This window comes from Nycticebus coucang, chromosome 5 (assembly GCF_027406575.1).
Source record: "Nycticebus coucang isolate mNycCou1 chromosome 5, mNycCou1.pri, whole genome shotgun sequence".
NCBI classification, from domain to species: Eukaryota; Metazoa; Chordata; class Mammalia; order Primates; family Lorisidae; genus Nycticebus; species Nycticebus coucang.
In genome coordinates this window covers 132,826,088-132,841,250 of record NC_069784.1, presented here as the reverse complement: position 1 = coordinate 132,841,250, position 15,163 = coordinate 132,826,088, and the positions used below count along the sequence as shown (strand labels likewise).

The 15,163-nt window shown below is 40.6% G+C and overlaps 1 protein-coding gene across 2 annotated transcripts in view; it reads right to left on the bottom strand.

The window, feature by feature from the left end:
• The window catches only part of SNX9 (sorting nexin 9), a 111,753-nt gene that overhangs the window by 46,502 nt on the left and 50,088 nt on the right, over nt 1-15,163 (bottom strand). Inside the window, exon 5 of one of the 2 annotated variants that reach the window (XM_053592772.1) lies at nt 5,894-5,977. The exons of the other annotated variant lie outside the window; for it this stretch is intronic. Within the exon in view, the coding sequence (XP_053448747.1) occupies nt 5,894-5,977 (84 nt within the window). The remainder of the gene's footprint in view (nt 1-5,893; nt 5,978-15,163) is intronic. 2 annotated transcript variants of the gene reach the window in all.

Here is a 15,163-nt window from a genome sequence, read left to right as displayed (position 1 = left end):
TAACAAAGGACACAGCTGACGCCCTCTCTTCCTCTCTGCCTCAGAGCTAACTACTTTTATGAGCTCCGTATTCATTCTCACGTGTGTTTTCAAACTTCCACTGCACGTAACACATTCATAAATAACTGTTTCACATTTTTAGCACGTAACACATTCATAAACGTTTTACATTTTTAAATTGACCTGAACAATGTCACACTAGACATATCTCTTTGCAAGTTGTTTCTTCACTCAACATTGTTTTTGAGATCATACAAACTGATAAGAACTTGTTTCATTGACCTTAACTGCTTCATGGCAATCGGCTGTATTTTAAAGTAGGCTTTTGTTTTCATTTGAAAAGTAATACATACTCAGTAAAAAAAAAAAAAAAAAAAAAACTCAAATAAGAGGATATGCAATATAAAAAATACGTCTACCCCCCCCATGATGTCAGTCATTTTCTCAAAGACAACTGCTACTGTTAAAAGACACAAATTTTCAACAAATTTAGTTATAGACCTAACTAGCTTTTGTTCATGGTTCCTGATCTGGGCAGCTTCCGTTCTGCAAACCAGAATGAGCTTCCACCGGGCAACAGCAGAACACTGGGTTTTATAAGGTGGGAACAAAGAAAAAGAACAATAGGGAAGAGCCAGTTGGTTAACACCAGGTTACTGCAGGGTACTTTTTGGTAAGGGTTAAGGCGGGGGGAGTTCCTGGTCATGCTGACTCACGTAGACTGGAATATCCTGTTTTCCTATTTGCTTCCTTGACCCTCCAGTCGATTACATGGCACTTCCCGGAGTGACTGCACTCTGGTTTGCTCTGGTGTGTGGCACTAGTGCAGGAGTTCCAGAACGCGGTCTCCCAAAATCTTTGTTAACGTCTTCACTAACGAGCTCCTCGTACACGCTTAACTGAAACATCCCACCACAGAGAGGCTTTCTGTTTTTAAACATTTGTGTGGGCCCAAATTATATTTTCTGCTTTGTACTTTTTTCCCTCTTAAGAGCGTAAAACATTCTCCAAGGTACATCAGTGCATACAGACATTCTTTTACATGTTTCCATAGAATTCCATTATATTTATTTCCCATAATTTAACCAGCATATGTTAACGTTACTTTATCCTGTTTTTAGTATTTTAGAACTGTAGACAATGTTGCAATCTGAAAGATTTATGTGAAATGCCCAGAAGAAAAACTGCTGGGTTAAAGAGATCATGTATTTAGAACTGACAGATTTTGTCAAGTTGCTTCTCAGAGACTTTGGTTACATTCCTGCAATCCTACCGACATGCTTAGGAGTTTCATCTTGCATAAAAAGGAGGTTTTATATTCTAAAATTGAGTGATTTTATAGTTTGATTATTAATACTGTAAATAAAACAGGCAATATACGGCACCCAATCTCAAGGAACACTTTGACAGGAGTACGCGAACCCTCCTCAACACTGCACATCCATCCCCACCCGAGGCAAGCACTGTTTACTGGGGTTGTTTTTTGTTAGTTTGATTTTTTTTTTTGACATTTAAATTTGTCTGGAACTTACCTTGGTATAAGAAATAATACTTCTTTTGCCCCTAATACCATTTAATGAATAATGCACTTTCCTTGTGCTGATAATGAAATAATACCTTCATCCTATCTTGGACTTGGGTCTATTTTCTGGACTCTATTATTCCTTAGTGATCGATTTCTACTTGTACCTGTGCCTACTTTGATAGAAAAACCACTAATACTTTAATATAACATCTCTTAGCTGCTTATTTTTCAATTGAACTTTAGCAACTCTATTTTTCAACTAAAACAACGTGAACTTTAGTACTAGAATGTCAAGTGAAAAACATGTTCATTTTAATAGGAATTACCTTAAGTTTACTGATGAATTCAGAGAAAATTAATAGTGCCCTGTTTAAGAACATGAAATAGCAAGTTCTTCCCTTTACTTGAGTATTCTTTTTCATATACACAGAGAAAAGAGATAGAAGGAGAGAGGGAAGAGGAGAGGGAGGTGGAGAGAGGAGTGGGAGGAAAAAGAAAGAAAAAGGAAGGAAGAGGGGAAGGGATGGAGGGAGGAAGAGAGAGAGATCTGCAAGAAAATTACCCACACTGTCTAAAACCTCCCTAATTTTTAGAATGCTCTACTGGCTAGAGATGGGGCAGCCAGCTAGATACCATGTACCAAGCTTCAGGATGGACTCTCAGGCCATCCTCACGATTGCTGGAAATGAAGATGATCGTGTTGGGGCCTGACCATCAGCCTTCCACCATTTTCTTTAAGGGATGAAGTTTGACCGTGTTCAGGGCCTGACCATCACACTTGCACCATTTTCTTTAAGGGATGACGTTTTAGTCAGCAATCTATATGCTCTATGTCCTCCAAACTCTAAATTATTAGGTCTTATTTTGTGGATAAAAATTTCAAAAAGGCCCCAAGTTTGAGATAGTAAGATGCCAATAAATAGAGACCGTCACTTGTCTAGCAGATTCGGCATGATTTCCATGAACTACTGCAAAGCGGTGGGACACTGAGGACCACAGGAGCTCAGGCTGGGGCTGGGATTCTGGCTCTCCCTCTCTCCAGCTGGCAAACTCCGGGCAGGACTCCAATGCAGGCAGTCTGAGTTGCGTTCAGAAGACTGCTGGAAGCTAAGTGAAACTACGAAGGAACAGAAGGTTGGAACAATCTTGGAACAACCAGAAGAGTGAAGAAAGCTCAGTGGGGCTTTCCAGACACCTTAAGTCTCTTTCTGGCCAGGAAGGATTCTCAATAAGATGGAAGAAAAAATTAGAGATGAGCTATTAATCACATGTGTCCTCAGAAAATTAAAATCCATTGAATCAGGACAGCAACAAATAACACAACTATTCTTTGAAAATTACTTTGTTCATAATTTATAGGCGTGTAGTAATTGTGACATTACTTGGTTATATATGTAATCCCAGCTCTCTACCCAGGTTATTAAATCCCTGTTGGGTATGTTGGCTTCTCTTTGGGTTCTCTGCCTGAAACATTCCCTCTAACCTTGTTTCAACCTGTCTCTTGTTGATAACACATCTTTTAAAACCCAACCGACTAGAACTCTCTTCTCCAGCTCCTCTCCTAGATGTGTCTTCCTTCCTCTCCTGTCAGTAAGTGGCAACTGGCTAGTCTGTGCCACCGCCTCTCTGAACCCACCCTTCCTACATTCTGCTCTCTGACCTTGCTCTCCCTTGTCCTTTAACGACAGACTTTTCTCCCTCTAAAACCCATTCTGCCCTTGGTGCCTCTACTGTACTTTTCTTCTACCTTTCCCCTCTTCTTCCTTTCTACTCAGCAGTGTCTTCATCCTTTCTTTTCCCTCCTTTCATTGTGCTAAGCTCCCCTGACTGTCAATCACATATAATTAAAATCTCTTAATTAGAGCTTACAGATAACAGAATCAATTCCAACCTTCTTACTACATCAGATCAATCAAGAATTTTTTGCAGCGAGGGTCCCAACTTTCCCTTCCATTGCGTTCTCCATTCTCGTTACCCACCATTCACCCTCAACCCAAAGCTTTGAACTTCACACATTCTCCCAGATGAGCGGTTCTCAACCTGTGGGTCACGACCCCTTTGTAACATTGAAAATACATCGCGGCATTAGGAAGGTTGAGAACCACCGTCCCAGACTCTTGTGTATCTGCCTTTTCTCACACTATACTGTACTTTGTCTGCAGGCCTTGCGTTCCTAAATTTGGCAAAGTCCTACCCCTCCCTAAGGCTCTGGCTCTCCCACAGCCTGCTAGTTGATGTTCAGTCACCCCCTTCCACTTTCTTCCAAGGCCAGTCTTTTGCTGTGTTCATTTGCTTATCAGTTGGTCAGACGTATTGGTAATTCAGGGGCTTAGCACTGTCTTACATTGGAAAGTATTTTTCCTGCCGGGCATAGTGGCTCAAGCCTGTAATCCTAGCACTCTGGGAGGCTGAAGCAGGTGGATTGCCTGAGCTCACAAGTTCAAGAGCACCTAAGCCAGAGCAAGACCCCGTCTCTAAAAATAATCGGGTGCTGTGGTGGGCACCTGTAGTCCCAGCTACTCGGGAGGCTGAGGCAAAAGAACAGCTTAAGCCTGAGAGTCTGAGGTTGCTGTGAGCTGTGATGCAAGACACTCTATGGAGGGTGACAAAGTGAATCTCTGTCTCGAAAAAGAAAAAGAAAAAAAAAGGAACTATCCCCCCCCCACACAAAGATTCTTTGCCTTACATGAAGTGGCAAGGACTCGAATATTTTAAATGCGATATTCTCGACGATTTATATAAAACATATATTATTGTTTGTCAGACATTTAACCTTCATAACTCTATTATCATTTCATGAAGGGAGATTTCCTTATGTATACTGACTTGAGTCTTTTCCAGGACAATAACTTGCTGTGGTTGTTTACAGAGTAAGTGATATTCAGCACAAGACCACAGGAACAAAATGACTTTTAGCACCTGAGCACAGCTTCTGAGTTACAGAAGTGGTGCTGGCTCACTGTAGAGAGGCTGGCAGACACAGCCATGTGGTGACACCTATAAGGCAGGCATAGGATTATTCGCTGTAAAATTTGTTCAACTTTTCTATGCTTAAAATTTTAACACAATGTTGGAGAATTCAACAAAATTTGTATATACGATCACTCTGTCATCTGGACTCTACCAGAGGATACGTCAGGACATGGGGAGGGTTGTGTCCGTCAGAGTAACTGGTCATCTCCTGCTGCCTAAGAACACTGGGCCTGACACACAACAAAAGCTTAGTAAATCAGTTCTGGTAAATGACTAAGTCCCAAAGCATGCTTGTTTGCTTTGGGACCTAGTTTTCCACGGCCCTCAGTGGGGCTCTGTAAGGATTAAGAGATATATCAAGCACACGGAGTGCCTAGCACGGTACCTGGCACACAGCCCACATTCAGTAGAGGTTATGTGAACACATGGGGCCCATCTAAACTACAAAGAAAAGAATGGTGACTGGCAGTTCTTCGAGTGAATCCCCAGCTGAGTAGTACATCTATTAGTTTATTCTACACAGGAAAAGATCACTTAAATTTCCAAATGGTCCAATGCCAGGACCTACTAATAAGAGGAATTTTTAACCGATGCACTGAAGGTATTTCCTATTCTAGCCAAAGATCTGTTTCCTGCAGATATATGAAAGAAAGAGGAAGACAGAAATGTTTCATCGTGACAGTCCGCAGTAGGCCGGGCGAGGTGGCTCACACGCCTGTAACCCTGGCACTCTGGGAGGCTGAGGAAGGAAGAGCTTGAGCTCAGGAGTTTGAGATAAAAGTCAACAGTAACCCCTCATTCTTGGGACTTTCGGTGCCAATGTTTTCTGTGTGCTAAAAGGTGAGATCTCGATTTTTTTCAACCTGACTCTTGCTGATAACGAACTAAACTACAATGTTCTGGTTTAAAGATCCTTCAGCCTCTTGAAAAAGACCCAAATCCCCTTTGGTCTCCCCAGTGCACACCTCTGGACACACAGCAATCCATTCAGCTCCTTCTCTCCGGTGCAAACTCTGGGAGGCCTCTTCTACCCTTTCCTTCCACCTTCCCTCTCTCATTTCTGCCAAGCAGCGTCTCCACTCTCTTCTGTTCCATCTCCTTATGGTACCAAGCTCCTCCTGACTCACTGTCCAGCAAGGAATTAAAAACTTTTCATTAGTGCTCACTGCCCATGGGAGAAACTCATGTGTCTCGGTCCAAGTCGCAGCTGAAAGGATCCAAGGTGTAAATCCTGATGCTTTCCAGCGCCGACAAACTCCACCTCCTATGCTACCAGGCCCCAGAAGGGCTCTCGGAAGATACTTTACCTGAAACGATTACCGCATTTGGGGAAAAAAGCTTATTTTTAGGGGCTTTTACATGTTTATTTTCTCTGCGTTCAAGTTTAAAATTTACCTTATTTACGGGAGAAGGAGAAGATGAAGAAGGTGGTGACTGACTGAAACTTTCAACACAACCAATCTGAGCCAAAATATCCACCTTAAAATGAAAAAGGTGCTCAGTGAACAGGGGTGAAAAAGAATATGCCCACACTTTCAACTAAAAACAGCAGATTTATGGTAGGACTAAATTCCCCAGAAAACCCCAGCATGCCACTTGCTCACGGTCACCACATGCAGAGAGCTCCAGCTGCGTAGCAGTGGGTTACCTTCAACGTGCTGTATTTCCTAAAGTCTGTGCTTGTTGTCATGGCACACTATCACTGAAGCACTAAAAATAATTATAAGCAGCACAGAAAGAATGGAACAACCATCATGCAAGTCACACAGTCGATGAAATGCCAGAGAAAAAATATCGCCAAGCTTTTAAAAATGTTAACATTTTGAACCTTCTGTTTTCAAAGGCACTAGACGTTGTGAGTGTCCAGCCAAGGTAAGCAAAGCCACCTAGTGGATTGGAAGCTAAACATAGAACAAAAGTGAGGCCTACGAATCCCAGCTGAGGGCAACAGGACAGCCCAGCCAGTCTGCGAACTCCAGAGCAGAAGTCACCATCTCTTGGTGGATGCTCTGAGGTTCTGCCCGGCTTCCTAAACATCATTTTTGTAAGAAGAGACAACTGACACATCCCACGAAACCCTCAATGGCCAAACTGCAAAAACTGCACAGTTGTTAGGAGGACTCTGGAGCCCAACTTCTAGGCTCAATTCCCAGTTCCACAACTGTCCAGTAGGGATATCAGCACTGTCAATGTTACCTTCGCACAGTGTTACGAGCATGTGCTTTTTAGAGACAACTCTCTCGTGAAGAGATATTATGTAGTGGTATTATTCTCATTTTATAAATCTAAAACATTTGGTTTTGAAAATCAGGGCAGCGCCTGTGGCTCAGTGAGTAGGGGCGCCGGCCCCATATGCCGAGGGTGGCGGGTTCAAACCCAGCCCTGGCCAAACTGCAACAAAAAAGAAAAGAAAATCAATTAATATACCAAGTAGACAATCAAGACAGTGTAACAGGGACTCAGTTTATGCTTCCACTTAAAACTAAAACCATGACAAAATATATAAAACTGTGTGTAGCTCACTGACACCAGCAATGAAGATCAGTGACCCTGGGCTGTAAGAACTAACAGGGTAAGCCCTACGACTGTCCCTGGTTACTGGACCAGTAGACAGACTTTCCAGGCCATGGATCAGGGATGGAGAACCCACACAAGGCCCAGTCGGCTCTGCGGTTTGAGGAGACAAAGCTGAGAATCTGGGGAGCAATAGCTATAGAGAGCGAGGTCTGGAGATCTGCAGAAGGTCCCGCAGGTCTGAAGCTGAGTTCTGATCAGCACAGCATTTGAGGAAGCTACCTGAAGTCAGGGAAGAACCATAGCAAAGAATTAGGAGAACAATCCCTCACATCAGGCTGTTCCCACCAGCCAGAATGGAAAACCTTATAATTCATGGGATGCTGAGTAGAATACTAAAAATGGTTTTGCTTCAGAGGGGCAAAAATATCCCTAAACTAAATACTACTCTAGTTCCACTTGAAAAGCTTTAAAATCAAGACTAATTATAGACTGTTTCAAAGCAAAGTAAGTGCATCCCTGAACAAAACTCAAAAACATTTATGGGAATGCAGATATATTCAGCATATATAACAAGGTAAAAATCGCAATGGCTGGCATTTGATGAAAAATTACCAGTCATGAAAAGAAGCAGGAATATACCACCAATAATGAAGAGAGAACTTAATCCAAGCTGACCCAGTAATGACACAGACAATGGAAAACAGCAATATTTTAAGAGCAAGAAAGTTGTCAAGTATTAGTGAGGTAGGAGATCCAGCTTGACTCGGCTTCCAAGGAGTGATGAAAAGCAGCACAAGAAAGAAAAGACTACCTTGAATCACGCCATTTGTATGATACATGTTAATATGGATGATATGCACATTTAAGGATGAAGTCTATCAATGTGTGCAAATTATTTTAAAAGCATCAAAACTTAGGTGCATTGACAGATGGATACAGGATACGCATGTGATAAAGTAAGTTCAGCAAAATATTAATTGTAACATTTAGGTGGAGGCCTACAGGTGTTACCTATAAAATTTGCTGTATTTAATAATAATTTCATAATGTTTCATAGTACTTTCATAATAAAGTATTGGAGGAAAAAAAAAAAGACCACGTTGAATCAACGTAAATCCACAGGTCCAACCTCATCTGTCACTATTTGAAACAACTATAAAATTAACTTCTTACTTTGAAAACTGGCAATTAAAGAGAAAGGATTAGACATCTATCTAGAACTCTAATGGGAAGTGGAATTCAAGGCTAATTTGGAAGGGAAGTCCTATTTCATAGAAGCCAGCTCAGTAAACGTGGAAGGAACAGCATTGATTCTGGTGAGGATTATCAACAGTGGCAACCATCACATAATTGGTTAGTGGTGCTAAATTAATACCAGACAAATTGATTTCTGATCATAAGGAGAATATATACAATACAACAGAGGCAAAAGACTGCCATCAACCTAACCCGGGGTCATTCTGATCAGTAACAGTGGGCTGCCAGACACTCGGTCTTCTGGCGTGACAGAACGTGAAATATACAATTGCACCTGTAAAATTCTTGCCTCAATTTGGACTCAATTTGAGTCCATTAAGCCTTTAGGTATAATTTCCAATTTATAGGGAATACAAAAAATAAAGGAACTACGCTTCAACAATACTACAAGGAACCAATCAGGTGAATCCAGATGACAGGAATTTCACAGGACAACTGGCTAGGTCTGAATTTTAAAAAATGTGTAAAGAATAGGGAATGTGCTAGGGAAAAGAGGATGGAGAGAGGTATAATCAGATTAGGCTTGGTCACAGGACATTCTAGGCTTGCTGGGAAAATTGAAATTGGTCTGGATATTAGGTGAGATTTACTGAAAAGGCAAGGCAAAGAATATTAACTTTAAAAGGTTGCAAACTGCACACGATCTCATTCTGGTTTTTAAGTATAAATATAAAGTTCCTATTTATATTTGTGTGTACACCATATTCACACCACAGTGAGATACTGTGCAGCAGTGATGGGGGAATGTGATGCTTTTCTTTTTGCCAGTTTGAATTTTCTCATTTCTCACAATGTATTTGTACTGTCTGTAATAAAAGGTAACTCTAAAAACTGCTCTGAAGAAAGCACAAACACCAATCAGCAACTGATGACCACAAAAACGATAGGTTCTCGTTCTGCTTTATTTTTCTTCTTATATGACATCCTTGGGGAACCTGGACCAGCAAGAAGAAAACTCCTACTTCTGATAACCAAAAATGCACTAAATAAAGAGGACTAAAATAATAAAAGCTTCCTTAAAAATAAATGGATAATGGGAGTCTACCTACGTTGTTAGTCCGAAGTCTTAAATTAGGTAGCTTTATGTAAAAAATAGGAACATGCTGTAACTAGCCAACAACAATGTTTTCAGGCAGACCTGCCTAATAAACGTGAAATGGGCTTTTACGCACAATCTGCTGATGACAGGATGTGAATATAACAATGCTGACTGGCCCTGCATCATAGCAGTTGTAAGGTGGTGGTGGCGGGGGAAGACTTTGCTTTTGTCATTTGCTTCCAGTTAGACAAAACAATCACCTCCCATCTACGCAATAAATTTCACCAGCCATGTACAGCTAAAAGGTTCCCCATTGAACAAGCTGCCTTGTGTGTACATTAAGGATCTGTGATGAACACAGTCAGCCTGTGCAGTTTTGACTGCAAACAAATCCTCTCCCAGTGGGATACGATCTTCCTTAAGAAGGCCCATTACCAACTACAAGGGATGCATCCAGGGACAAGAGCAGGAGAAAAGACATGGAAAGAATATTTTCCATAAGGCTGGTGAAGAGAAATTCTCAACAGCACCATCAAACTTAGCAAGGTCAGGAGAGAATAAATAAGTCTAATGCTGCATCTTTCTGAAGGTTTCTTTTACTGGTTCCTTTTTAAATGGTTTACAAAACGGTGTAAAAACAGGATTTTTTTTTTTTGAGAACTGAGAAAACAAAATGTAGTTCTCAACATAAATTACTATGCCTTCCTCACCCTTAACCAACAGAAATCCCTTTGGAACCAAGGTCACTGTGTGGAAGTCTCTGCACAGGACAGATGTTACACTGCTCCTAAATATCCACAGGACCTCAAGTGTTTCATACCCAAACTGATCTTCCGTAAGAGAATTCACTATTTCTGACTGGGCAGCGCATCAGATGGGTCAACAGTTCTCAGAACACAACCCTCCCCCAGACAGGGCTTTAGGCTAAAGTCAAGGCTCAATAACTCACACTACAGAGGACCTACTGATGTGTCCATCACTAAATAAAAGTTACTCAAACACCCACAGAGCATTCTAATAGAGTATAAGGTCTCTAACAGGTTATTGGGAGTAAACACAAAACCTTTGCTTATCAAGCGTATCATTTTATAATATAAATCAGTAATATAAGAGTCATAAATACATAGTGCTAAAAGAATCCAGAGGAAGGACAGAGGAAAAGAAAGTAAATGGGAAAACAAACAAAAAGGCCTCAAAAAGGAGGCGAATCCTGGAGGATGGCGAGAGTGAGCCCAGAGTACCAAGGGAAGGCCCATAGCACTGCACGCTGTGTGGCTGGAGCCCTTCCATACACATAATGATAAGGCCAGGTCGGGAGGCCGCATGGAGGCTGGAAAAGCATCTAGTCCAACTTCACATTCTGATGATTTCTCGTATTATCCCATACCATGCAATTGTTGGGTGAGACACAGTGACTACCTCCCAGGACAAGCCTTTTGACGAGTGAATTCAAGGCTGCAGTGAGCTATGATCATGTGAATGCAGACTGAGATACCCTGTTTCTTAAAAACAGTAAGTAAAATAAAAAGTAGTGATCTTACTAATAAGAGGTTTCTAAGGTCTATATTGACATTAAGAACCTTTTTAGAATCCAGGCTATGATATACTTCAAATACCGATAACTGGGGGGAAACCAGACCAGGACAACTATGAATACTTTCTTTTTAAAACAACATCTGAGACTAATTGCCATCAGCTGGTGAATTCCTTCCAGGGGTACAGGCTCTAACATGAAATGCTTTTGAGTTTTACTCCATTTAGTAAAATATTGGCTGTAGGTTTGTCATAGATAGCTTCAATCAGTTTTAGAAATGTGCCGCCTATGCCTATACTCTTCAGTGTTCTAATTAGAAAAGGATGCTGGATTTTACCAAATGCTTTTTCTGCATCTATTGAGAGGATCATGTGATCTTTATTTTTGCTTCTGTTAATATGGTGGATAACGTTTATGGACTTGCGTATGTTAAACCAGCCTTGCATCCCTGGGATGAAACCTACTTGATCATGATATATGACTTTTTTGATGATAAGCTGTAATCTATTGGCTAGGATTTTGTTGAGAATTTTTGTATCTATATTCATGAGTGAGATTGGTCTGAAATTCTCCTTTTTGGTTGGGTCTTTTCCTGGTTTTGGTATCAGGGTGAGGTTTGCTTCATAGAATGTGTTGGGGAAATTCCTTCTTCCTCAATTTTTTGGAATAATTTCTGCAGTACAGGAATAAGGTCTTCCTTGAAGGTTTGATAGAATTCTGCTGTGAAGCCATCTGGACCAGGGCATTTTTTGGTTGGAAGCTTTTTTATTGTTTCTTTAATCTCAGTGCTTGAAATTGGTCTGTTCAGGAACTCTGTTTCTTCCTGGCTAAGTCTAGGGAGAGGGTGTGATTCCAAATATTGATCCATTTCCTTCACATTGTCAAATTTCTGGGCATAGAGTTTCTGGTAGTATTCAGAGATGATCTCTTGTATCTCTGTGGGATCAGTTGTTATTTCCCCTTTATCATTTCTGATTGAGGTTACTAGAGATTTTACTTTTCTATTCCTTGTTAGTCTGGCCAATGGTTTATCTATTTTATTTATTTTTTCAAAAAACCAACTCCTTGTTTCATTAATTTTCTGAATGATTCTTTTGTTTTCAATTTCATTGATCTCTGATTTGATTTTGGATATTTCTTTTCTTCTACTGAGTTTAGGCTTTGATTGTTCTTCTTTTTCCAAGTCCATAAGATGGCTTGTGAGTTTGTTGATGCGCTCTCTTTCTGTTTTTCGAATGCAAACTGCAAACTAGTACAACCTTTCTGGAAGGAAGTATGGAGAAACCTCAAAGCACTCAAGCTAGACCTCCCATTTGATCCGACAATCCCATTACTGGGCATCTACCCTGAAGGAAAAAAATCCTTTTATCATAAGGACACTTGTACTAGACTGTTTATTGCAGCTCAATTTACAATCGCCAAAATGTGGAAACAGCCTAAATGCCCACCAACCCAGGAATGGATTAACAAGCTGTGGTATATGTATACCATGGAATACTATTCAGCTATTTAAAAAAATGGAGACTTTACATCCTTCATATTAACCTGGATGGAAGTGGAACACATTATTCTTTTTTTTTTTGTAGAGACAGAGTCTCACTTTACCGCCTTCAGTAGAGTGCCATGATGTCACAGGACTCACAGCAACCTCTAGCTCTTGGGCTTCCGCGATGCTCCTGCCTCAGCCTCCCGAGCAGCTGGGATTACAGGCGCCTGCCACAACGCCCGGCTATTTTTTGGTTGCAGTTCAGCAGGGGCTGGGTTTGAACCCGCCACCGTCGGCATATGGGGCCGGTGCCCTACTCACTGAGCCACAGGCGCCACCCGGAACACATTATTCTTAGTAAAGCATCACAAGAATGGAGAAGCAGGAATCCTACGTACTCAATTTTGATATGAGGACAATTAATGACAATTAAAGTTATGGGGGAGGAAGGAAAAGCAGAGAGAGGGAAGGAGGGAGGGGGGTGGGGCTTGGTGTGTGCCACACCTTCTGGGGGCAAGACATGATTGCAAGAGGGACTTTACCTACCAAATGCAATCTGTGTAACTTGGCTTATTGTACCCTCAATGAATCCCCAACAATAAAAAAAAAAAAAAGAAACGCTCTTGAAACTGTAAAATATAACTGATAACTCATAATAATCACCACTAAAAACTACTCTTTCTTTCTAAATGTATTATGATGGCTGTCCTCATCTAGATAATACAAAATCTGTATGTGATTTAGAAAACAAGGAGAGTTTGATTCAGTTTTTGAGTATTCTTCAATATATTTTCTATACACTTTGTATCTGTGTGTGTGTTTATGTACAAGAAAGATAACATAACCTATATTGACGTGCCTTTTTAGAAAACAATCATACCTACGTATCTGTACCCCTCAACAGACACTCGTGTGGCTGTCCCATCCTTTATTTGATCAGTCCCCTGCTAACAGACATTACATTCCAGTTTTCTGTTGATACAAATAATGCTACAGTGAACTTTCTCACCCAGAAATCTGTGTTCTGAGAGCAGATCTAAAGGATGAACTCAGAGTTGCAGAGTCGGAAAGAATATGCGCTGTAAATAGGAATATGTGGTATTTGGCCCCCACAACTTCAGTTTACCCTTCCCAGCTTGGCCTCAGACTGCCTACTCGCCTATACTTTTCTTCACACTAGGTATTTTTTAAATGTTTGAATTCTTTGCCAGTTTCATAGAAGAATCTCAAACTAAGTGCGTTCCCCAGTTTATTGACTATTTGTACTTTTTACCCAGTGAATAATCTGTTACACTCTTGGCTGTTTCTTCTCCTCAGTTGTTCATCTTTTTCTTAAAAATGTGTAGATCTCTTTATATTAATGGAATGAACCTATACCTGTCCCATGATGGAAATGTTTTTCCTTGTTTATTATTACTTTTTGATGTAAATGTTATCAATTCTCTTCATAATGGCCGTTAGACATAGGCTTAGAAGGCCCACCCTATGCCAAGGTTATTACAAAAAAAAAAAAAAAAAAAAAAGCTGTCTATATTTTTTTCAACTATTTGAAAAAATAAACAGCAGGTGCACCTGTGGCTCAGTGAGTAAGGCGCCGGCTCCATATACCGAGTGTGGCAGGTTCAAACCTGGCCCCAGCCAAACTGTAACAACATCAAAAAATAGCTGGGTGTTGTGGCGGGCACCTATAATCCCAGCTACTCGGGAGGCTGAGGCAAGAGAATCGCCTAAGTCCAAGAGCTGGAGGTTGCTGTGAGCTGTGACGCCACGGCACTCTATCGAGGCAACAAAGTGAGACTCTGTCTCAAAAGATATATATAATAATAATAAAAAGCATTATAATTTCTAAATTAAACTGTTCTGGTCCATTTACAGAATAACACATCATATTCCTTTCACATTTATAATCCTAGTCCAAACTGTAGCAAGTGACTGGTCTGTTTCTGCTTGTAACGGGTCCTCTCACCTATACAAAGAGCAATCACTACGGTCATGGGAATGACCTTCTCCACACCAAGTACTCACTTCTGTGATTGCTCAGTAAGAATCCTAGATCCAAAGGGTACCCCACACAACCTGAAATTAGGAGTTTAAAGAAAAATAAAAGAAAATGCTAGATTTCATGTTAAGTTACAAATTTATCAACAAATTACTCTGCTTGTAGTATAGACGAAAAATGCAAAGTCAAGGAATGGTCAAATAAAAAAGCAAGCTCAAAGTAAATTACTAAAGGAATTCTTCCTTAAAAAAATGTGATTTAAAGAAAAAAAATATAACACTGAGAAAGTTGGCTAACAAGCAGCTGGATGTGGGGCTTTAATTAGGCTTCTGGGAAGAGAGCCAAACTTGAACTAACTGATGCTGGGAAGAGCAAACAGGTACTAGGTCCAGAGTTGGCACAGCAGACAGAGCTGAGGGGATGCACCCTGCAGGGCCTGGTGGGTGAGAAGAAGCCTGGCTTCACCGAGGTACTTCCCCTGGGAGACACTACACGCCACAGTGTGTAATCAAAACATCCCAACAAGCACATCCCTGGAACAAACATACTATTTCCCTAATGACATTCAGAAAATGAAAAAATGGGCAAAACCTAATTGTAAGATTTTTAACAGCCAGCAATTAATAATGGTATGGTTTCTTACTCATGACATCTTTCATGGTATTTATAAAATGCACCATAATTATGGCCTATTCAAATTGTTCTCATATCCCAGATAACAGAGATCAGAGACAGATGCTAAAAATATTTTTACTTAAATTAAATTCAAATGCTCAAATTAATTATGAAGATGCTTTTTAATTTGTTAATTCTAGTATCAGTTTATTTTTTAT